Genomic DNA, 25,947 nt, shown 5'->3' with positions numbered 1-25,947 from the left:
TTTATGGTCCTAACATGTAGAAATGACAAGAGTGTCTTCCCCAAACCTGCTAAATGGCTATGTTCTCTGTAGGCTTGGAGAGGGGAGCAAATGCTATGGTGCATTGCTGGTAACCTTGGCAAATAAAAACACAGATTTTATACCCCCCCCAAAAAAAAATTGTTTCTTAGTTCTATATATGGGGCAAAATCCCTCATAATACTTATTAAACAAATGCACAGTCCCAAACATCAACATATGAAGATAAAACAGACACTTATGCTTACCAGGCCCTGTACCAGACATTTTGCATCCACTAAGCCACCTAATTCTAAGTGAATATTAAACACTCTGAATAAAAGATGATACTCATGTTAATGGTATTGCTTTCCTCAATATTGACACAACAGAAGTAAAGATCCTCAGGGGTGCAGAGGATGAGTTAAACTGAATACTCTATACACATTTTTGGTGCTGCTACTCTTGAGAATCATTTAGTGGTAAGTATGAGAAGGTCCCCACATGTAGGAAGTCTAAGGAAAATCTGCTCTCAATTCTTTCATTCATTTTTACTCAGTATTACCACTTAGCAATCTTCCTCCATTCAGAATTCTTAGAACAATTCTTGTGTACTCTGCTCACATATCCCTATCATACTATACATTGGCTTTACTTGTTTTTCACTTATATTTTTGTTATTCCTAGTCGTTAAACTTTGGAAAATAGTGAATATATTAAACACACACTTCTACCTCCTAATCAGGCCAAACATATTGTATATATTAGAAAACTTGGTACATTAATGTTAGAATCAAAATATGTGTTTGTGCTTCTTTGCAAATGGTTTTAGTTTACAGAATGTTAATGCTGATCAAAAAAAAAAAAAAAAAAAAAAGAGGGGCACCTGGGTGGCTCAGTGGGTTAAAGCCTCTACCTTCAGCTCTGGGAATGAGCCCCACATGGCTTTCTGCTCAGCAGGGAGCATGCCTTCCTCCCTGCATACCTGTGATCTCTCTCTGTCAAATAAATAAAATATTTTTTAAAAATATAAAGAAAAAAAAAAGAATTTGGCCATTCTCAAGATAACCCTAGGCAAACACCCCATCTCCAACTGGAATATCCATGTCCAACTGCAAAATAATTCATCATAGAAAAATATGGACTTATAGAAGCTAAAATAAGTGACTGCATCAATGAATCTCAAAAAAAAAAAAAAATATGCCCACTGTGTTCTCACAGGTGTCTACCATCATTAGGTAGCTATTTTTGTTTAAGAAATTTACAGGATGTTGGTCACCTATAATTCTTCCACTCTCTCCTGAATACTGAAAATACAAGTACACAGGTGCAACTTCACTAAAGCTGTAGATAAACAGTACTTTTAAAAGCAACAGCACTCTACCAGTCATTTCTTGTGTAAGTTCTGAATGCTGAAGCAAAGCCCCATTTCTGGATTTAAATGACTCATTTGAATATAACAGTTGCTTTCGCCATTAAAATTTAAAAAAAAAAGTTGAGCTACTGGCGGGCTGTTTTATTACTCAGATTTCTAAAGAAGTTGCTTCAAGGGGCGCCTGGGTGGCTCAGTGGGTTAGGCCGCTGCCTTCGGCTCAGGTCATGATCTCAGGGTCCTGGGATCGAGTCCCGCGTCGGGCTCTCTGCTCAGCAGGGAGTCTGCTTCCTCCTCTCTCTCTCTGCCTGCCTCTCTGCCTACTTGTGATCTCTCTCTGTCAAATAAATAAATAAAATCTTTACAAAAAAAAAAGAAGTTGCTTCAAGTTACTTTTAAGAGGGGTCAGCATTTGCACAGATTTAACTGTTCCCTGAAATGGATCTCTTTGCAAAATATCCCCAAATCCATGATAAATTGTTAATGTGAACCATGAATTTAGTTAACACATAACCAACATGCAATTCTTATTTTAGTCTAAATCTTCTAAGGTCAGGATGTAATGTTAGCTGCCAGCACACTCTACATTTCTGTATCTTCATCTCAGAACTGGAGCTTTCCTTAGGGAAACATGCTTGCTTTTCAGAGAGGGTCTGAGTTAACTTGTCTCTCCAGGACTTTTTACATGCGAGATTCTTTAATTTTATGAAATGTATATGAGGCAACTCATTACATATACTTCAGAATTCTTGTTTGCAGAACTGTATGCCAGTGGCTACTGGGCCAAATCTATCCTGCAGAATGATTAAACTTGGGTCATAAAATGTTCGGGGGGGGACATTCCTTTAAATTAAATGGTCCCATTTAAAAATCCAAAAGTATTAGGTATAAAGTCAAATTTAACCTTAAGGAAAAAAATCAATGATCTAATAATACCAGGCCTCCTTTCTCCCATGGCAATCCTAAACTCAGCACTGCCATACAGATTGAGCTACACACTCGGTCTTCCCAGAAGGCAGCCCCAGAGGGAGTGAGACTTCTTGGGTTTTTAGCAAGACATTCATCCACAGTTGCGTGAAAATAACTTTGTTTACCAACCGAATTATCTTGAATTGATTTCCACCATCCTTCTTCCTGGAATGCTTTCCTTCCTATTATTCAAGGCACAAAATCTTTTGGTAGACCAGCCAAAAATTAATCCCACTTTATCAGAAATGCAATTTAGTGCAATGGATTATAACTCTCCCAATGTATCTGTATTTTAGTCATTTGTGTTGTCGTTTTTTTTTTTTTCCTGAAGCTATGTCCTTTTTATTCCCTAACACCACATTGCAAAATACCTTGCACATGATAAGCTAAGTGCTTGCCAAAAAATGATCTTAAGAAAACATATATTTATGCTTTAGGACAGAGGTCGATAAACTACACCCATAGGCCAAATTCGACTGCCATCTGTTTTTGTACGACCCATGAATCAAAAAAATAATGTTTCACGACACATGAAAATCATATGAAATTCAAGTTTCAGTGTCTATCTATAAAGTTTTATTGGAAGACAAGATATTTCACTTGTTTATGTATTGTCCATGGCTGCTTTCACATTTTAACAGCGCAGAAGTTACGACAGAGACCATATGGCACACAAAGCCCAAAATACTTAGTATCTAAATACTGCATGAAAAAGTTTGCCAACACCTGCTTTAGGAAGGAATATGTCTAAGGTAGGAATAATGACTTTCCATCAAGATAGACATGCCTTTTTTTTCCCCTTAATACTACCATCTACCTTTTCAGGCAAGTCATTTAAGTTCTCCGAGCTACTGAGTTATGGAATGATATCAGCATTAAAGGGGTTTTGATTAATAGATAAGTAATATTGGCCGCCTGGGTGGCTCAGTGGTTTAAGCCTCTGCCTTCCGCTCAGGTCATGATCTCAGGGTCCTGGGATTGAGCCCCATATCAGGCTCTCTGCTCAGTGGGGAGTCTGCTTCCTTCTCTCTGTCTCTGCCTGCCTCTCTGCATTCTTGTGATCTCTGTCTGTCAAATAAATCAATAAAATCTTTAAAAAAAAAAAAAAGATAGGCTACTTGTGACCTCTGTCAAATAAATAAATAAAATCTTTAAAAAAAAAGATAGTCAATATTTTAATGCAGTGCAGTACAATAAATGAGACTTGATACTATTGCCTCTTTTTGCTCAGTGCCTGCATCAAACTTTTGATTACATCTAACTGAGGAATGGTAATTTATGAGAAGGTAGTCTAATAAATGGCTTTGCTCATTAGAGCGCCCTATCTACAAGGCATTGTCCTTATCTTCACACTAGTTGTGAACACTGCCACCTGTGTTCAGTTATCTTGTTTGAGCAAATAATTTTAAGTATTATGTCTAAGACAAAAGGTCCTTATTAATCTATGGAGGGTGATAACTTCAAAAAAACGGGGGGGGGGGAAGGAATCTTTATAATACCTACTGAATCAGTTCTCACTGGGAGACAATTCTGCAACAGGTATTACTCTCCTTTCTTCAAATTATTTTCTTCAAATTATTATTTCTTCAAATAATTACTCACCAAAACAGTATCAATGGGAAACTCAACCAAAAAAGCAGGAAAGAGCTTTCAAAAACCCCATGAGGCAGGAAAAAAACATTAGATTCTTTTATATCAGTGTTAGTCTAATGTTTATTTTCTCTCTTCTCCCATAATAGGAATAATGGACACAGCACTGAGTATTCTAAATTTGCTTTGCTGCATAAGCAAGCAAAAAGGGAAAAAAAGGCATGTGTGGCATCGTATATGCTGCAGAATCATTTAAGTAAAGATAGATGGCTACTCAGAAACCCATGCAGTACATTGTTCAACAGCCTTTCTTCCTAATTATCCATATAAATAAGCTCTGTATATGCCCCCTTCATGTGTTTTTTATAGATATGTCTGAGCTTAAATATCATTCACATGTATCCACACACTCACAGGATGGGAATGAAAAGCTCTCATTTCCTATTCAAAAAAGTCAGGGAACGTATTTTAAAATCTGACAAAAGAACAACTTGGAAATGAAAAACTGATCTGGAGACTAAAAACCCAGGAGTTCTACTTCGAAAACTTAAGGCTGATAAAAACACACATACAGATTGCCATCTGCCTTTACAAATCTCCCAGAGGCACATCCAGACGGCACTTGATATTGCAGAGGTTCTAAGAACAAGAGGACCATGGGACACTGCCATGAAAAGTGAACAGGGAAATACCATCCCCAGTATGCATATGTTCTTTGAATAATACTTAGTAGTGCTTCATGTCAACAGGCAACACCAAGCAATGTCACAATGGCAGCAAGTGATCCCAGAGTGGCCTGGATTCCTTAAGTCCACCAAGAGCAACGTTCATCAGCCTTCCTCATTCATAGGATGGAAACAGCAAATAACGTTCACATGCTTGGAATAAACCATGACTAAGTCACCAGAGCAATGAAAAAAGGAGCCTACACATGTCCCTCTCACATATCAGCAGACCCTATAAAGTAATCCAGGTAAAAAACTGGAGTCACAGGTTCAGAGAATATGGATTCACGAGTCACCACGCCATTGCGTGCCACCGTGCCTCGTTGCACACTTCCGCGGTCCTTGAGTTTTCTTTCTTGACCACCTTCCACAGACAAATCATGGGCCTCTGACCACTACACATGAAGTCTAAGAAAAGAACAGTTTTTTCTGTGTTTAAGAGTCTCCCAAGGTCACTCATCACAAGCAGGGGCTTGGATCTACCTGAACGAAGAGACAGTGCTCTTTTTTTTTTTTTTTTTAAACTGTCCTTTTAGTTAAAAGGAACAAATGGCTTCCTGTTTAAGTGACAGGTGGGAATATTACTTTTGTCTCCAGCGGTCCCATAAATAAGAAGAGTAAACCCAGATAATATAAAAAGAAAAGTAGTAAGTCAAATACCAAGATAAAAGCTTAATTCCTTAGCTGCCAAGCAGAAGCTGGAAGAGGAAGCATTTGGGAAATCTAATGGGCTGCTAGAGGAATAGGAGGTTTTCTGCCTTCCTTTCCCTGCCCCTCCCCCCACCCTGCCAATAAGACGTTTATTGTTCTTCTCTTCTTTGTAAGCAGTAAATATCCACAATGCAGCATGACCAAGAAGCTCACTGTTTTACACTCAGTACATGCTCTTCAGATACAGACTGTTGTGCAAACATTTCATTATCACCAGTATTTTCATCTCAACCATGTATCATGAATTTTATGAATAGTAGAACTGGAATGACACGAAATTTCACAAACATGCAGTGCAATGGTAGAGTTATTTTAGTTTCATTTCTTGCATCAATGATTTGATTAATGAAAAAAAGTTAATAAATAATAAGGTTACAGAATCATTTTCATGTATATGCTTATTTACTGATGAACAGATGAATTCTAACATTTCATCCATGTCTGTAAGTCACTTGCCTTCTTGTTTTCATTAACACTGTTCAGAGAAATTAATGCGGTATTCCTTGTGGACATTGGGAGCTGCCAGAATACTGGCAATCGGTGGGCAGCTAGCAAAACTGGCTCAGCCTCTCCTTGCCACAGTTGAAAAATAAAAACTCTAGAACCTATTTAGTAATGTGATATTGCTTGAAAATGATGAAAGTTTTATCACAAAACATAAAACAACTATCTCTTCCCATAGTTTCTTCAAATTACAGACATAGATATGTACATATGTTAAGATGTGTACATAATTTGATTGTTCCCTACCACTTACTGTCCTCATAAAGTAATTTGAAATTTAAAAATATCTCTATCGAAAATAGCATCCCATGATGCATATCTAATCACAGAATTCTTTCACTTGACATTGTCTCAAACTCAAAGTGTCGGCTGATGTTCAAAGGAAACAACATGCAGAAATAAACCTAAATTGTATCTGCATATCTCATTCATGAGGGGGAAAAGAAAAGGCACATGAGAAGTTAGGGCTCACTGACAACACAAGAACAAAGAGCCTGGCTAGTTTTCAAATTAAAATATTCTGCAGGTTTTGAGTTGGGGTTTGGATTTGAAAGCAATGCAGAGGCAGAACTGGTTCCTCTGAATGGGCAGGTTTTTATGTCTAAGATTTTAATTTACACATGTCAACGGCCAGGGTTGGGGGTGTGGGTGAGGCTCTCAACGGATGGGTGGTCAATGACAGGTCGCTTTAGGAAGTCAGGGAAAGAATCCCCAAGGAATACCCTTGCAGGCTTTTTCACTGCTAGAGTGCTTGAATGGTACATTAAGCAAAAATAAAAGTTTTAAGACTTGAAGGAAACAGAAAATAGAAAATATGTGGAAAATGGATACTACAGAGTTGACGTGAAATTAGAGAAAAACACGTAAACTCCTTGCATTGTACTTGCCAGTGAGGACAACCGAGGAGTGGTCATTACTTTTATGCAAGCTTAAAGGCATGGACTGAAACTGGAACAGTGAAGAAATAAATGGTCTAGTTCCACACATGAGTATTTTATATAATCAGACTCATAGAATGATTAGCAAGATGGCACAAATAGAGAATGAAGGAAATGCACACTATATTTAAGAGCCCAATCTCCCAAACACTCAGCAATATGTAAGATACATCACCAAGAGTTACTTGAAGCAATAACATTAGTACATGCTCACAATTCATTCCAGAAAAGCCACGTAGGATTTTTTAAAGGGAAAGACAAAATAGACACAGAAGCCAGGACTAGGACTTATCAATGATCAATCCCATTGAAAAACAAATGGGATTCTGATCTCCTAAGCCATTTGGCACACCAAGGCAAGTTCTGGTTACATATTACTAATGAAGTGTCAAGTATTTTGACTTAGAGTAGCTCAGTATTGAAAGAACCACTTTCAATAGCCCAACCACCCTGGGATGCTTCAGTTTCTATCCATTCTCTTAAGGCTCTTCACCTTAAGGGTAGCTGGAAGAAGTAGCAAATATACAGAAGTGTTTTTAATTGACATATCCTTCCAATGTACACCTAGGCTGTCATGCACATATACACCTATCTTCTGAACACTGGTCAAAAACAATACTCTCCAGAAGGAAACATTGGTTCCATTGGACCAATGTTCAACACACCGTACCCAAAAAAGGCTTAGTGCAGTTCAAAGCTTCATAGGGGGGAAATTTAGGCAATCTAGGTCAAGAAGCCACTGAGTCATAATTGGTCATGTGACTGGAGGGAAAAGGGCCCCAATAAGCCACACTGTTCTCATTTACAAGATGGGCATGGCCTGGAATACACAAGTGTATATACAAAACTATACACATGTGTATGGATGTAAATAGAACCCTGTTTTATCAAAAATTACTGTTATCAATGTATTTTCTTTCTTCCTTACCAAGTATTTCTTCCTTAAAAGATATGCACTCTGGTAACTCACCCCCCCCCCTTTTTTAAGGGTTTATTTATTTACATGAGAAAGAAAGAGAGGGAGAGCTTGAGTGGGGGGAGTGCATGGGGCAGAGCAAGGAAGTGGGAGGGGCAGAGGCAGAGAGAATCTCAAGCAGAATTGGCACAATTCTGAGATTTTTACCAATGTTAAAACTAAGAACCACATGCTTAATCAACTGGGCCACGCAGATGCTCCAATGGCTTATTGTTCACAAGTCTCAGTAGCTTTTTCTAACTCCATCTTCTTCCAACTCTCTTTTTTTCCTGAAATAATTCCTCAACTTCCACTTTATCTTGCTAACCTGGAGGAGTTCTTCCGTATCTCTGCTCTGTCTTTCCTTTCCTGTCATATCTGCCCCTGTGGTTCGGTCTACTCTCCATCCATTAGGCTTAAACAGGCTCCCCAGTTGCTATCACAATGGAAACCCCTCCTCGTCTCAATCTCCTGCTGGGATACCAAGTGCTCCCCCCACAACCCTCCCTCACAACACTGGAATCTACTCTTGATTTTTACAGACTTGCAGCTCAAACCACCCACTCCTTGAGCATTTCAAAACTCAGTATGCTCAAAACACATCCAAATTCTTGCCTCCTGTGTTTATTATTTCCTTTAATTGCCTCATTACCTCCCTGCTCAATTTGGAAACCTCAAAAGTCTTCTTCGATAATCTCTTCTCCCTCATCAGGTACAACCATCCAGTTGTTTGTCATACCTTTTCAGTTTTAACTCTGTAATTTCTCCCATCTCCCACCTTACCTTATGATTCCAACTGCCCTACTTTGGGCATAAGTTATCCCTCACTTCATATACCACAATAACCCCAAAGTGGGCATTTTCTTTAAGTTTTTCTTCCTTCCTTTCTATCCTACAAATATCCTTTGGGAACAATGGTCTTACAGCAAATTCAAGACTCTATCATTCTCTGCTTAACAATTTCTAGCCCTAGTTTCCAATGGAAATATGACTCTATTTGATACCATATCATATAATTGAAATTTGCTGAGTAGAACCTAAATGTTCTCATAAAAAAAATACATGACATGTATAAAATTTGCATTGTTTGGAAATAAAAAGGAAAATGAAACAGGTGAAATTAACTTTAATCATGTATTATAAATAACCCAATATATTAATATTTTTCAATATTCAGTCAATATAAATATTGCTATTGGGATGTAATCCATTCATTTTTCAAAATATGTCTGTGAAACTCAGTATTTTACACTTAAAACAAATCTCGGTTTGGATTAGCCATACTTCAAGTGCCCAATAGTCATATATGGCTACCATATTGGACAGTGTAGATCTACAGAAATAACAGCTTGGGTTTGAAATGTGGTTACACTTAATAATGGCATGTAACTTTAGGCAAGGTAGTAATCTCTCTGTACCTCAGTTTCCTTCTATTCTATAAAGTAATAATATTTATAATAATACCTATCTCAAAGGGTCTTTGCAATAATTAAATAGATTAACAGAAATAGATTGCTTAAGTTGGGGCTGACATGCAAGAAAGCCTAAGTTGGGGCTGACATGCAAGAAAGCCTCAATATACATTAGTTGTCATTATAATCAAAGCTATTCCATACTTGCCATGGATAACCAGCAACCAATTCTATGTCATACTTTTCTCCACACTTAAATAATCCTTCTTGCCTTTTATGGGCTGAATGTCTGTGTCCTCCCCCAAATCATATGTTGAAGCCCTATCCCCCAATTTAACAGTATTAGGAGGTGGGGACATTGGGAGGTAATGAGGTTTATATGAAGCCACGAGGATAGGACCCTCATGAAAAGATTAGTGTCCCAACCAGAAGAGACCAAAGAGCTTAATCTCCCTGCCATGTAAGAACCTAGAAAGAAGACAGGTGTCAACAAGCTAGAAATAGTGACCTCACCAGGAAATGAATCAACTGGCATCTTGACCTTAGATGTCTCAGCATCCAGAATTATGAGAAATAAATTTCTGTTTTTAAAGCCACCAAGCCTATGCAGCTTAAATAGACTAACACATTGTTCCATTCTCTTAGGTTATGTCCAATTTTAACATAACGGTTATATCCATGGGCTGTGGAGTGAAGCAGTCTTCTAGACTGGTTTGTAAATTCTGGAGGAAACTTTTGTTAGCTATTTGAATTTTAGAAAGTTCCTTAACTTGTCAGAGCTATCAGTCCCTCATTTATAAAACAGGGATAATAATAGTATAGAGCTCAGAAGGTTGCCAAAGGAATTAAATGATATAATCCACACAAGGCCCTTAGCTCAATGCTTGGTACCAAGTAAAGCACTCAATACATGTTCACTCTATTTTTATTTTAAGAACCAGGTCAAATGCTGTCTTACCCATGAATATTTTTCCTTCTTCATTTTTTAAAAGACTTTATTTATTTATTTGACAGAGAGAGATCACAAGTAAGCAGAAAGGCAGGCAGAGAGAGGTGGGGAAGGAGGCTCCCCACTGAGCAGGGCTCGATCCTAGGATCCTGAGATCATGATCTGAGCTGAAGGCAGAGGCTTAACCTCCTGAGCCACCCAGACGCCCCATCCTTCTTCATTTTTTTTTTTTTAAGATTTAACTATTTATTTGACAGACAGAGATCACAAATAGGCAGAGAGGCAGGCAGAGAGAGGAGGAAGCAGGCTCCCTGCTGAGCAGAGACCCCCGATGTGGGGCTCGATCCCAGGACTCTGGGATCATGACCTGAGCTGAAGGCAGAAGCTTTAACCCACTGAGCCACCCAGATGCCTCCCTTCTTCATTTTTTTTTAAAGATTTTTTTTATTTATTTGAGAGAGAGAGAAGCACAACAGGGAGGAATGGAGAGAGAGAGAGAGAGTCTTAAGCAGACTCCATGCAGACTGTGGAGCCCAATGTGGGACTCAGTCTCACAACCCTGAGACCATGATCTGAGCCAAAACCAAGAGTTGGATGTTTAACCTATTATACCATCCAGGTGTCCCAACTTTCATTTCTGTAACTTCTCCCTTCCGAGAACTTCCATTCCATTCTAGTCTCTTTTATCAGCATTTTTTAAAATAGGATTTTAAATCTTAGCATTTTTCTTCTCTCACTGTTTACATGTGTATCCTTTCCTTCCTAGACAGACAGCAACCCAATCCATCTTAGCCTCCTCAATACCACTTATCACAATCCCTTACACAAGATCGACACTTGGGAAATGTCTGCTGAATGGCTGTTCCAAAAGAGAACCAGGGTTGCAGTGTGTGGGATAAACTGCAGAAGGGAAGAGAAAGAAGGCAAAGAGATGAAGGGCAAGGTTAGGGCAATAGTTCAAGTGAAAGATGATAAAGACTGGAGCGGACTATGGAAAACTGAGCTGCAAGTGGTGAAAACAAAGAACGACAAGGAAGTGTCATTTAGGGACACCCTTCATCACAGCATAAACACTGCCTTCTCCCTACTCATCAGTATGTTCATAAGATGAATGCTACTGACCAAAATCAGGATTCCTTTTGTCGTGCCTTGTGTAAATGCATACACATGGGTTTGCTTATGCGTGTGTTCATGAATTTGCCATTATTCATGAGTTAATAAAAACTGCATCTGTACACAGCAGAAACCCAATCCTTTTAGCTCTGCTAAAAGCTCACAGAAAGACAAAATATACCCAGAGATACTTAAAAACACTTTTATGTGATGAGTACTTTAAGACAGCTTATCACTTAGGCAATAGTCAATTAAGTTAGTTTGAACGAGCACTGCATTTCCAGGAGTCAGTTAATTAATCAACTGATACATTTGCGACAATAGCTACTTTAAGAGCTAAATAAAATTGTGGGTTTTATTTAATCTTATGCGTTTCCTGAACTCTAACAGCATTTCCAATGCACATTATTTTGTAAGTCCCTGAAATGTTTTCCTAGTCACCCTCAAGCTTACAAAAATCCAATATGTGGGGTTATCAATGATCAAGGTTATAAGAACAAACTATGCCAACAATGCCTGCCTTGTTTTTCTCCAGATTTTCACATTCATACCCTGATAAACTGTCAAGATTTAAATGGGATAAATGAAAAGCATTTCAAGATTTAGGGAGCTGCAAGTGAGGAGGATGATTTGAAATAAGTTTATCGGTGAAAACAAGGAGGATGTCAAGATTTATAAGCATAGATCAGCGTCACCTCCATTTCACCAGTATCAGTGCCATCAAATCATATTACACTGCACGCAAATACCACAGAAGAAATGACAGTCATTGGAGTTGATGGCGACAGTTTACTCGAAGTGCTACATGCAACACCACACACTCATTTTCTCAGTCATTACAAGGGTGGGGTGGCATCATTAAAGCAATTGAAAAATACCCCTCAATTACTTCAGGAAGGACTTAAAAAGTTTATTTTGCTTTTAAAGCTTTCCTTGGCCAAGACGGGATGAAAGCTTAGCACAGAAGGTGATTCACATTAAGGTGACAAAGACCAGGATGGATCATGGGATTTGGGCACTCAAAGATGTCGTGTCCTTTGCCACAAACTATTGCCTCTAAAACAAGCAGAGACTATGATTTTCAAATGCAGCCCAAACACGTGAATTTTGTTTGTATTGTTCGCGGATGTTGTCCGTTACTAAATCCATACTATTAAAGGAAGCCAAGGCTCATGTTTGGTGATGATATATTTTATCTTTAATTACATATCAACAGTTCTTAAAAAATTATTTAATCAATATGATCTGAATCATCTCCTAAGGCGTAATCTATGGTCTCATCTATGACACATTTAGGGACATGATGAGGGGCATTGGCTGCCTTCATAATTCTTGAAAGAGGCAAATAAAGTTTATGGGTTAATAAGGCTCTGCAGAATAGAGACTAGGCTAGGTTACGGGGGTTGGTGTGGTTGGGGGGGGGTGGTGTTTATTGCTTCTTACACTATTTAAGCCAGGACTGTAGCTACGTAGGTATAATATCACTGAAGAGCTGGTTTCTTCTGCTATCTCTGATCCATAGGCACAAAATCAGCACTTTCCCTCAGGCTGGTTTTTCTGATTACAGGATGGCCACCTGCAGCAATTAGGATTTTAGGATTCATCACTTAGACACAGTAGGAGACAGGGCACTTTCCACAAAGTTTGAACAAAATGTTATGACCAAAAATTTGCCACAAGCTTAGCAATTGAGGCCAGTCACTGGAGCAAATGAGACAGGTCCATCTTTGGAGCTTTGCATGGTACCAGTCTTACCCAAGCTCCATGGCTGTTTCATACTGCAGAACAGAGTAGGTGTTGGAACCACCACCACAAGATCCACTGTCAGGACAACTGAAGATCATCCTCCCTTCTCAGATTAATGGCTACTTATTTTCACAAGTAGTTTTTAGGTATTATAAAGTGCCAGTAGATCCCAACATACTGGTTATTCACTAAAATTTTAAGAGAAGAATTTGATGAAATAAGAACCCCTTTGAACTTTTACAGAAATATATTTTCCATATGGTGTTTTAACTAAGCATCAACAATGATTTCAGTTATCCAAGGAAATATCTCTTTCCAAAAGACTTATAGTTACTCAACTAGTCCTACTAGAGGATTAAAACGAAAAACACAATAGAATATAGTCTGTAAAGTCTAGAAATTCCAAATGCATTGATTAAAGGTTTGTCTATAGTCACCAAGCAATGTCACGTGAAATCTGAACTCCTCCTACAATGAATTTAGTATATGAAGGCAATCCATTCTCAGGACGTACTCCCATATGAAATCAAAAAGTCCCATTATCTTAATTCACTTGGTTTCCTGTTGGGGTAGTACATGGCAAAAAACATTTGTAAAATGGTCAGGTTTTTATTTCATAAATGTCTAGATTTATGGTGTCCAAAATAAATAAAAGGCAAGCTACACACATACTTTAAAGTTTCTAGGATCCACATTTAAAAAGTTAAAAGAAACAAGTGAAATTAATTTTAATAATACCTTTACTTAACCAAATATATCTAAAATATTATCTTCTCAGCATCTAATGAATATAAAATTACTGAGACATTTTAAATCTTAATATTTTTGGTACCAAGTCTTTGAAAAACTGTGTGCAGTTTATACTTACAGTACACTCATTTTGGACTAGCCACACATGGCTAGTGGCTTCCATATTGGGCAGTAAACATCTACACTTTCTAATATGGTTAAGCAATTAACTAACAGGTAATTAATTAATGAAACAACAATCTCCTTGAGTTCTTGATGATTCTTACTTCATGGCTTATACCCTGGCTTTATTCCAAAAAATAAATTAATGAAGTAGTAGGTACTACCGATTATAGTAGGGTATTATAGTTTGATTTCAAAGACAAGTAGACATCTTGATATAACCACAAAGATTAGGAACGTCACTTAAAATCTTAGAAACTGTTCTCCTTGTCTCTAAGATAGAAGTAATACTATTCTATCTCACTATTTTTGTGAATTAGAGGAGCTAAGTAAAGGGCTTCCACAGAATGAGGTCCATCCATTAATATCATTAGTATTATTAACTTTGCTGTCATTACTATTGTTCCTTCCTTTCCTGGCTTCTTCTCAAAATGCAGGAGGGTTCTCTTCTCTATCTCCTTTCTCCTTAGGTCTCCGGCTCTTAAACTTTTTTGACAGCAACTGAGTGAGAAATACATGAACTATCAGGACTCAACACACATATTAAAAGGAAGGCTTTAGAAGAATTGGGATATTGTTGGATTTTTTTTTTCACTGCTATATTCCAAAGGCCTACAAGGGCTCAGCAGAATATACTTACCAAGTGACCAGTGCATGCTGATAGATCCTACTCCAACCCTTTTTAATTCTAATTTACCCATTTTAATAAGAAACACTGGTCATGATCCACTCAGTTGACTTTTTTACCCACTACTTAGTGGATAAAAAATTTAAATTTAAATTTAAAAAAATTTTTTAAATTAAAAATTAAAGTTAATTAATTTTAGTGGAAAACTGTAACCCATGCTTTGTTCTGGGTCTTCATTCCACTCACGAGGCACACCTCTTGAGGTAAACTGAGGTAACTTGCTCTAAACACAAAGCGATGTAGAACCTTCAAGTTATCCTCAACTCACCCTTTTCTCTCACACCCCACATCTATCCTACCAGCAAAGAGTCATGATTCTACCTTCAAAATAAACCCAAAATTTGACCACCAACCCTACCACCACCCTGAATTCAGCTGCCGTCACCCTTGACTGATGGCTGCACTCTTAACTAGTGCCTCTGCTTGCTCACTTGGCCTTCTACAGTTAATCCACAACACAAAGTCCAGCAAGGCTCTTTTAAAAAATAAGTGAGATCAAATCACTTCTCTATTCCAACCATGCTATGGCTCCTGGGGCCATTTAGAATAAAAGTTCTAAATCTTCTCAGTCATTTACTTATTTTCTGCTATATCCATCCCCACATTACCTCTTGGCTCTCAACTGTTGCTTCCCTCCCGGTCCAACCAGGCTAGCTTTTCAGCTTGACATATGTTAGAACCTTTGCATGGACTGTTGACTTTGCCTGGAGCTCTCTTCTGTAAATATCCACAAGGTCAACTTGCTCACCTCTAAGTCTTTGTTCAAATGTTAACTTCTTGATGAGGACTGATCTTATTTAAAATGGCAATCCACATCCCAATCTCCCACACTCTCACCATATTTTGCTTCTCTTCCCCATTGCACTATCATCTTCTAACTTAATGCCACATTCCACCTCACCATGACAAAACATGAATCCCACAAGGACAAAGAGCTCTGTCAATTTTCTTCACTGAAGACAATGTATGTTGCATAAACAGATGCCCAAAAAAGTATGTTTCAAGCCTAATGTTTTTTTTTTTTTTTTTTTAAGAAAATCAGTCAAATGCATCCTAAGAAAAAGTCCTGGCCAGAAATTACTTTTGCCTTTTTGCCTCTTTGTTGCAGGAGGAAGCATGCAGAGAGACAAAACAGAAAGAAATGGAAAAAAATGTATAAAATAATGGAAATTGAAAAGATTAAATATGAGAAGACAGAAAATGCAAATTGTCAAACATTTGCTGTGTTTATCTGGTTTATATCATTGGCTGAACACCACTCTAAGTAAGCAAATTCCCACAAAGTGTTTTTGCTTGCCATTTGTTGTAAGACAGTCCCTATATCATGAAAGAGTTTCAATTTTCATATACATAAAAAATGACCCATATTGATTAGCAAAATATCACACTCACAAACCTCTTCACCTAAATTTTATAGATCCTACAGGAGTACCGAAGTATGTAAAGAACTATATACAATCAATGTTCTTTAGAAAATTGGTAAAAGCCCAATTCTTCTCTATAATTATAAAAATTACCACTTTTCTAAATAACTCTACCTAAAATTTATTATATATTAATCCAATTCTTTCCTACAAATCCTTATAGATTTTTTTATCAACATATCCAGAAAATCAAGTTGACCTTTAATTGTTTTATGATGTCTTAACATTCTAGCAAAATGGACACCACTTGTTCTTATAAATTTGCTCAAAAGATATGTAAAACATTTCCCAAAAATGCTGAAACAATCAATGCAAACTGGACATGGTTAAAATTACAATGGAAAATTTTAAGCCATTGATAATGTGATCTTGTTTTCTGTGGCTACACTTCCACTTCCTGCGTTTTATCTTCTTTTCAGTTAGTTGGGAAATTTCAAGGTTGCCCTATGAAACTTGATGTGGTGAGTAATAATATTGCGGTAGTACAATCCCTTTCATTTTGGTCCCCTCTACAACAATAAAACTCAAATCTGAAATTATGTAAATGAAAAAAGGAATCCAAGAAATGGGCATTTTAGTCTTGATATCTGTGTTGATCTTTCTCCAATGATCACTTGGAAAGGCAAACATCTATAAATACTTGACCCTTCTTCCCTAGATGCAGATTAGTGGCAGTCAAAGATAATTTAGAAGCAAGACTGAGACATCACAGGGGAAAACCGATTTAAAAGAAACAAAAACTTCAAAAGTTGGAGGTTTTATTTTGTAATCTCTTACTGATTATGAATTTTTGCCATATATTTTCATTTAAATACGTGAAAAATGTTTTAAGTTTGACATAAGAGCTTAAAAATCTACACCAATAAATGTACTTCTTCAAGTAACATGCTTAATCTGACAATACATTTGTCCTCATTCCACATCAATTTTGCATTCTTAGAAAAGAAAAGTGACAGACTACTTTTGTAATTAGTTTCCTTAGGTATCCTAAAGGAATTGTGCTTAGGTAGAAAACTGGTTGTCTCCTTAAGAGATGGACACTGGATTTTCTTACAGGGTGATGATCTCTGGAACTTATTTTCAGAGGGATGGGTCAAACAGGCAAATAAAAGGAAACACACACAGACACATGGACAGAAAAAATACAATAAAATGGTATAATATTCAAATAAAAGCAAACATAAATGGAATGTATGTGCACATTTACTATTTTTTTCGTTTTTTTTTAATGTGCTCGTTAATATTTCTAGTACAAAGAAGGAAAACAGTAAGGAAACCAAAAAAATTAATAGTAGTACATATACCACTTTATTTTTAAAAATTTTTCTTTTACTTTGCTACTCTTCCTGAAAACAAAACAAAAAGGAAATATATCAAATAATTTATGATAGATGCTTTCATATAACTGATATGCGACTCATTCCTTTTTCTATTTTGTTCTAGATTTAAAATTTTCAAAAACTAAAAAAGAAAAAAGAATATTTTTTTATTCCTAAAATAAGTTGTTTGCAAGAGTAAAAATCATATTCTTTTTAAAGATTGTATATGAAAATACTGGCTTTTTTAAAAAATCTTATATTCTCAATTGTATTCTAGAGATTACAACTTTTAGCTCCTTCTGGGAAAAAAGTCATAAATTAACATTCTCAAATTCTGATTAACTGTTACAGTTATCATACTACAGTAGGTTTGTATTATTAGGCATCTCTGCTATGGAGATAGAAAGGCTTGTGAAAATCAGGGAATTGGGAAGAGAACTGATTTTCAGAAGAGGAAATTAAAAATTTCTTTATGGGAAAAACATTTGCTTCTCTTTGCTACTGATAGAGTATAATTTCAATATTTAAAAATTATTTAACATATGGCTCATGTATAGTTCTAACCTCCATTTAGAAAATACAGCTTATTGTTACCTCCTAGGCAGCCAATGAATGAAAGCAGGATCAACTGTTTCCATGACAACATCATCTTTAATTGCCAAAAGCAAGAGTAACTCTTGTCCAGTCTCTGATGAATAGAATGCTTTGTCTTCAGGTAAATCCTTTAATCTGTAAAATATATGTACAAAGAAGTTAGACTTTAAAAAAAAAAAGCTGCTTTAAAAAAATACATTTTCTTCTTTTCATAAAACTGTATCATTCACAGCCACTCAAAATCCTAAAATGGAAAAAAAAATCCTAAAATGAAACAAATCTTTTGCGATACAAAAGAGAAGATTTATGAAATGTAGTTACTTTAAAAACAGTTTATGTGCAGCACCTGAGTGGCTTAGTCAGTTGAGGGTCCGACTCTTGATTTCAGCTTAGGTCATGATCTCAGGGTTATGAGATCAAGCCCATCTCTGGGGTTCAGAACTAAGCATGGAGCCCACTTGGCATTCTCTCTCTCTCCCTCTCCCCCTCCCTCATTTGTGCTCTCTCTCTCTCAAAAAAAAAAGTTAATTAAAAAAATAAAAATATTTCATGTAATTGACATGCAGTTGGAAGCAGTTTCACAGAATTATAAATGTTCAACAACACTAAAGCATTAAATATTAACATATCAAATATTAAAACTTTTGCTAGGTAATAATTAGAACAAATAATATATTACCCTAAAATTCTAACCTTTCTCATTTGCTCTAATGATAACATTTTGGTAAAACTAAGAGTCAAATATGAAGATATCTTGAAGCACCATTTTCACTGTCTCTGAATCCCTAATAAGACATACAAATTATAAATAGCATTATCAATGCTCATATTAAGCCTATTTTTTTCAGAGACAATTATAAAAATCCCCCAATTACATATACTGCATAAAACAGATCAAAAAACGAGAATGGTGGAGACTGTTCAGTCTGAGAATCTTGAAAATGAAATAATTTTTTTTCCTTTCTTGTATTTTCATGAACTTGAATGTGCTGATTAAAGAGAAAATAATTATATGGATACCTTGAATCATTTCCCGCGGCCATTTGAAACTAGTTCAAGCTACAATCAATGATCAAGTAGGCTAGATCTACACACCTAAAATTGAATAATCTTTTCTGGACTGCTGAAACACAGCTGGTTCCATACAGGCGAACTGATGCTTTGACTATCATCCACGTTAGCAGAAAAGGTATAAAACTCTGATTCAGCAGTTGCTATGGATTGGGCTGTATTAGTTGTTGCTGAACCAGAGATAGAAATCTCAGCTTTCTGAAGACAGTGGTAGTTTACCAAGGGATCCCGATTTGTGATGTGATGTATTTGACTAGAATCAAGTGTGTCCAGATAACAATTTTGATAGTGAAAATATGACAACTCGCAATTAATTGTACTTGTACATAATATCATAAATCAGTCATTCCTCTAGTAATGTTGTCCCTGTGCGCTTGTAATCTAATATATGTTCTTGCATGGGAAGTAAGATGGAGGTTGTAACAAAAATTCCAGAATTTGGGTATGATTTAATCCACAGGAATCTGAAACTGTAGAAATACAATTGGGAACTACTGTTCTAAGAACAACAAGTTAGTAACTTTTACCATCATGGGATCTGTGACCATCTCTCACTAGCCCCATTACTACAAACTGCATATATCTTGGGTTCCGCTAACACAAACACTGCTAAATGAATTCAGATGCAAGCAGCTTACTTGGATGGTAAAGGACAAAGAGTCAGGGTATGAAGAAAGGAGACAAGGGGAAGAAGGAAGCCAATAAAGGATAAGAAATAAAGCCACCAATCCCTATGTCTGACAGGACCTTATTCTCACTGGGGAAACTCTGAAGGTCCAGACCCAGTAGAGTGTATGCCTCGGAGTCCTCCAAGACTTATTTGGAGTTGCCCAGAGTTATCCTTGCCAATGGACAAGGAAGCTGGAATATTTATACAATAACTCTCATTAGTTACCATTTGAAGGCTATTTCCAGGGAGTTTTACCCAGCACTTCTGGGTAATGGCTCCAGAGGCCAAAAACATGGCTTCGGGTAAAGAAATGTATATGGTGACAACTGAAAGCAGTGTGTGCACTGACATGATGAAAAACTAGAGGGTATATGTGGGGGAGATGTAGTGTCTATTACAGTCGGCCCGTGAACCTGAGTTTTTGAAGCTATTTTCCATACCATCAGATCCCAAAAGACTGAGGATCAAAATTACTCAACGATTTAAGCACACAAGTGAGGGCACACTTTCTGCCATTATCAACTGTCACACTGCTCAACCTTTTCCAGTGGCTGAGTTTCCCCACTTGCATCAGAGGCTTTCAGATACCAAGCCTTCCTTCTTTTATTTCTTCTCAGTCAGTGACACATTTTATGTCCATATTGTTTTTTACTAACTTGAACGATAACTGAAATCATTCGAGATTACATTTAACTTATAACTGACATCCATAAATGCTATAATCTCCTTGTAATCACTGAGCATGTAAGGAAAGTAGTCCAGAAACCATGAGAAGGGTAGCACAACTATACAAATTCACACACACACATACACATGTGTGTGTGTGCACAAAGTAGAAAGGCAAGAAATAAAAAAGAAAAAAAAACTTTCAAATACAATGGCAGTCATAAAAGGCACGAAACATGAAATGCAATGATATATGTGATGCGTCAGATTCATAAAAAAATTGAGAGTGACTGCAAGATCTATTAAAGACTGAAGACAATGGATAAGTCTTGAACAGAGGAAAGGCTTGAGGAGTATAACAGTGACTGGACTGGTATCTCTTCCTCTGAGGACTTAAAGCTATCCAGGTTATACATGAAATTGAACTTGGAAAGGATGGGGTAATAACAAACATAAAAAGAACAAGTAGTTCGAATTGTCAAGAAAAAGAAAAGACAAACTTTAACAAAGCACCCTGTAGTACCGTCATCATAATCATTATTAAAAAACATCCAACGGTACCTGACTGGCTCAGTTGGTAGAGCATTCGACTCTTGATCTCATGGTCATTAATTCATGCCCCATGATGGGCATAGAGCTTACTTTAAAAATAATAAATAAATACATAAATGTATTACCTATTTTTAAAAAAAGCATATTCATGTAACTATTAGAAGCTCTGTTCTATGTCATATAGAAAACAAAATGTAGGGGTGCCTAGGCGGCTCAGTCAGTTAAGCATCTGCCTTCGGCTCAAGTCATGATCTTGGGGTCCTAGGACTGAGCCCCATGTCAGGCTCCCTGCTCGGTGGCGAGTCTGCTTCTCCTTCTCCCACTTTCCCTGCTTGTGTTCACTCTCTTGCTGTCTCTCTCTCTCTGTGTCAAACAAATAAATAAATAAGTAAGTTCTTAAAAGAAGAAAAAAAAAACAAAATATGGTCTCTGTTCTGATACTGCAGTGAAGAAAGAAAATGTTACCAACACTTACAAATAGGATAAGGAGAAAATTACTAGACTGATACTCTCTGAAGGTAGGACACAGCTCATCCATCACTAGTAGTTCCAATGTTCCAAACATCCTGTATATACAGTAGTGGGCTTTCAAGTTTCAAGTTTTAATGTTTCTTGCTGAGCTTTAAGAACAATGAATAATTCAACTCAGGAGATTAAATCTTTGTACTGGACTTCATGTGAGTGAAAGCGTTTCTGTTAGAACAAGAAGATAAGTCACAGCTTTGGATCTAGCCATCATTTGAAAAATCACTTCAGAAAAATGTGTATAAAGGCATTAAAAATATGGTAACTTAAAAAAATGTTTTTGGGGGGGCACCTGGGTGGCTCAGTTAGTTAGGCATCTACCTCAGTTCAGTCGTGATCCTGGGGTCCTAGGATTGAGCCCCGATCAGGCTCCTTGCTCAGCCAGGAGTCTGCTTTTCTCCCTGTCTTAACCCCTGCCATTCATGCGCGCGCTCGCTCTCTCTCTCTCCAATAAATAAATAAATAAATAAAATCTTTGAAAAATATGTATCTTCCAGGGTGCCTTGGTGTCTCAGTCGGTTGAATGTGTCTGACTGGTGATTTCAACTCAGGTCATGATCACATGGGTCATGGGATTGATAGAGCCTGGCACCAGGCTCCACACTCAGCAGGGAGTCTATATGTCCCTTTCCCTCTGCTCCTCTCCTCACTTGCCCTCTCTCTCTTTCTAAAATAATAAGTAAACAAATCTTTTTTAAAAATGTTATCTTCCCAACAATGCATCCCCAACGTAACATGCATATCACTTAAATTTTAAAAGTATAAATGTGTCCAAAGAAATTCTAAAATCTTTTGGAAAACTCATTCATTCAATAAATACTTATTGAGCACCTAGTAAGGGCTGGAATTTCAAGACTCAGGGAAGGTTGACGGGGGATGGGGTTGTCAGGTCACCGATGATTCCTGTCTTCAGGAATTCCTGCCTACAAGCAGGGAAACATGATAAAATTCAATACAAAGTATTTATAAACTAGCCACTGTGAAATGTAAAATGTAGGGATAGAAGTTTCTACGAAAGGCTCAATGAGAATGGCCCTCATCAGGAAGAGCGGGGAAGCTCCTCTAAGGAAATAAAGTATAATGGAAGAAAAGAAGAGATTATATATAATCAGAGGTGTGTATATGTTAAATGGTAAAGGAAAGAAGAAATTTCCCAGGTATACACAAATACTTGGTATGGCCTTGAGATGGTAAAGAGGCTCATGACTCATCACTGTCTGGACCCTCTCCCATCAACTACCACCTCATCTCCCAAGAACTGCTCTAGCACCCCACTCCAACACCCTGCATTGATCACATAAAAGGTTAATCCCTGGCTAAGCAAGGGGCTTCCAGAACCTGCTTTAGTCCATGGCCCTTCTGATTGGTCAGTGGCCATGCCCTATTGCTGGTTAAATATTTTGGCAGTCCACTGTGGAAATAAGGAATAGAATATGCAAAGGCCTTGGGGCTTAAGGGTTCCTGGCTTGTTGCTAGAACAGAAAGAAAGTTACTGAAATGAAATGCGGGGGCCCAGGTTGAGTGTGGTATGAAATGAGACTGCAGATGTATAATGCCTAGTTGTATATCTCATATGCCTGGCTAAGAATACTACTATCAAGATAAAACCCTTTGAAAAGTTACTGCAGTGTTAACTAGTAATTGCCACAATCAATGAACATTCAAATCAGACATATTATAATTTATATCAGACATAAAAGGATGAAAAGAAAACATTTTGCAACACACCAGTTTCATTCTTACCTTCAAATTCATAGAAATCAGAGGCTAGACAATATTAGGCAAACCCCCTGGTTTAAAAGAAGAAAAATATATATTCCAATCTTCTTATATATGCACACACACATACCCAAACACACACACAGAAACACAATGAATAAAGTTTGAACATAAAATAAAACCTCATTTAGGAACATTATTTCTAAAAATTATGTTGCTCACTTTTAATCAGTGCTGAAGTAGGGCACTGACTTTATAAATAATGAAAGTAATTAATACAATCACAACCTGACTTCTCAGCATTGCTAAGTATTGTCACGGAGAGAAGGGACATATAAAACTTGTCCCACTTCTGAAATCACCAAGCTAAAATAAATACAAAGGAAGCTACTGAAGCAAGACAAATACAAATCAAAATGTCATCTTGCCGCATTAAAATATTCTACTAGTCATAGGAATGTTTTAAATCAAAGAAAAAATAGACTTTTTAGAATTTTCTCTGCTAATAGACATTTGCATCTGAGGGCTACAGCTTAATATATTCACAACGCGATTCTCTTGGCAATCTTTAAATAGCCCCCAAATTTAGTACATATTGACAACTGTACTATCTATTCTTAATGTCAGCTGAGCTAAAAAAAAAAAAAAATGCTAGACCTTGGAATCAAAACCAAAAATGCTCTAAATAGTTGTTCCTGGTTGCTCTAAAAGAAGAGGCCATTTGTGGCTTTTGTCACATACTTTACAAAAATTGCTAAGATTGTGTATCATGAAATATTGATATATACTTATAATATTAAAAGTATATGGACACCTTTGAATGTAGTCTTGGCAAATGCTCAGAGTTAAGCTTCTTTAGGTGGTGGAAAATTTAGGCGTGAGAATGATCTGGCTTCGTTTATATCAGAGTAATAGACACTTAATGAGAGCTCTCTTTTTCAATGAGACAAACCCTACAGAAATTTTGTCTAGAAGGACTGCTTAACACATGTCTCACATCCACAGAAAGACAACTCTCACTCTGACATGTGAGAAAGAAATTCCATTCTTTGAATATGTGTGTTTCCCAACCTCCACCAAGACCCTCCCCCAAAACAGACCTATACTACAGTAGAACACTCAATTATTAATGGATAGATAAAAGTTTGCTGGGTTTTGAATTATGAGTGTTCTAGAACTTCTATTAACTCACTGTCATGGAATATAACCATAATACCATCGCAGTCAACTAATAAATAAGTTTTAGGGTTTGATGCGATCTCACATCCTGCTGGATCAGATATCAGGCATCATCTACCTCCCTTGTTTTCATTCACAATCATCATGTGAAATGTAGGTGATCTAGTCTGCATACTAGACCTCTTTCCTGCTGGAACTGAATGGGTAGGGAATGAAATTTACATGAGCATTGGACTCCTAAGTCCAAGATTCCTGACAACACACGCATTCTCCACACAGTTCATAAATGTTCAGCAGGAAGGAGAGGGTAACTAATAACATGCCCAAGACTGGTGGTATCTTCCCAGTTCTGTGTTTACAGTGGTACAATCAGCAAGCACAGTAAATGCCAGCCAAAAGTCATCTCGTGCTCCCAAGGACCCCTACAGCACCTGATTTTCTTTTCTTCATTCTCAACATTTTCAACACCTTCCATTACAGTTATTTTGACTATGGCTTCCTTCTCCAACTAAACTAAGATCTGCTAAAACCAAAATAAAAACAAAAACAAAACAAAACAAAAACAAAAACAAACAAACCAGCGATTTATAACCTGCTGTAGGTTAAGACCCCCTCCAAGACTTAGCCAAAGCTATGGATTCACCTACCTCCCTACCTGAATACAAACAGACGGATACAACTTTTGTACACAATTGCTTTACTACAGTGAAAAATAATTTCTTTCACATAGATATGATATATATATGCAGATGTTCAAATATGCATGTGAATGTATACTATTTAGAGATTAATTTGTTTCTTTGTTCAAGCAGAGATGAATAGAGACTATCAAAATAGAATTAAATATAAATTATACACAGAGAAAAAAATCTGTTAAAAAATATTTGGATAAGGCTACTGTTGAAGGCTTGACAAAGAAGTTGAAAGTATGAAGTTGCTTTTGGTACAGTGAGGCATGGCATCTGTGACATCCAGTTAATTTTTCCTTTTGGTCTTTCAGCAATCAGTGTACACAGGCAGAAACAGAACTAGAGTCACGTTGCACATACATCAAGTTGATGAGTCAGCGCTGTAAAAACGCTGCCGGAACACTCTGAGGTGCCTTGTTTGATTTCAGAGCCTCTTTACTTTGTCCTCAACTCAAAAACATCTTCTCTAGCAACTCAAAGAGATCTCCCTGTCCTCAATTCAAAGAGATTTGCACTGATGATATGTCAGGAAAAATTACATATCCTTTTTTCAATTGGTTCCACTGCCTTCAGCCAAACATGTGCTGAAGGGAAAAGACACAGCCACCAAAACATGCCAATCCATTTCCTCCTTCAAAAGATTAGACAAAAATGTCAACCCTTCCTAAATATACTCCAAAGAGGGCTTAACTTCAATATTCTTGCTTTATGTTAACCTCAAATGAGCATAGCCATTTCCAGGGCATGATATTTTACAAGTATCTCTCCACCAATGAATGGGTGACTACTTGGCATGCAATGCTGCCCCTTGCTCAATGTTCAGGACAATACTTTTGTTTTGGAGCAAGTCTGAATTTAAAAAAAAAAAAAAAAAAAAAAAAGGCGGGATTTTCTAATGCAATCTTCACCCCCTGAAAAAGACACTATGGAGTATTATGCCTCCATCAGAAAGGATGAA

At 37.0% G+C, this 25,947-nt stretch overlaps 1 protein-coding gene across 2 annotated transcripts in view; it reads right to left on the bottom strand.

Moving 5' to 3' along the window:
* Positions 1–25,947, bottom strand: part of CNTN3 (contactin 3) — a 336,043-nt gene that overhangs the window by 231,964 nt on the left and 78,132 nt on the right. For both annotated transcript variants that reach the window (XM_082740072.1, XM_082740073.1), the window contains exon 2: positions 17,919–18,053. In XM_082740072.1, the coding sequence (XP_082596198.1) occupies positions 17,919–17,973 (55 nt within the window). In that variant the 5' untranslated portion in view covers positions 17,974–18,053. The remainder of the gene's footprint in view (positions 1–17,918; positions 18,054–25,947) is intronic.

The sequence above is a fragment of the Mustela nivalis genome (genome assembly GCF_964662115.1).
Source record: "Mustela nivalis genome assembly, chromosome: 1".
In the NCBI taxonomy this organism is placed as follows: domain Eukaryota; kingdom Metazoa; phylum Chordata; class Mammalia; order Carnivora; family Mustelidae; genus Mustela; species Mustela nivalis.
This window is presented reverse-complemented; position numbering and strand designations above follow the sequence as displayed.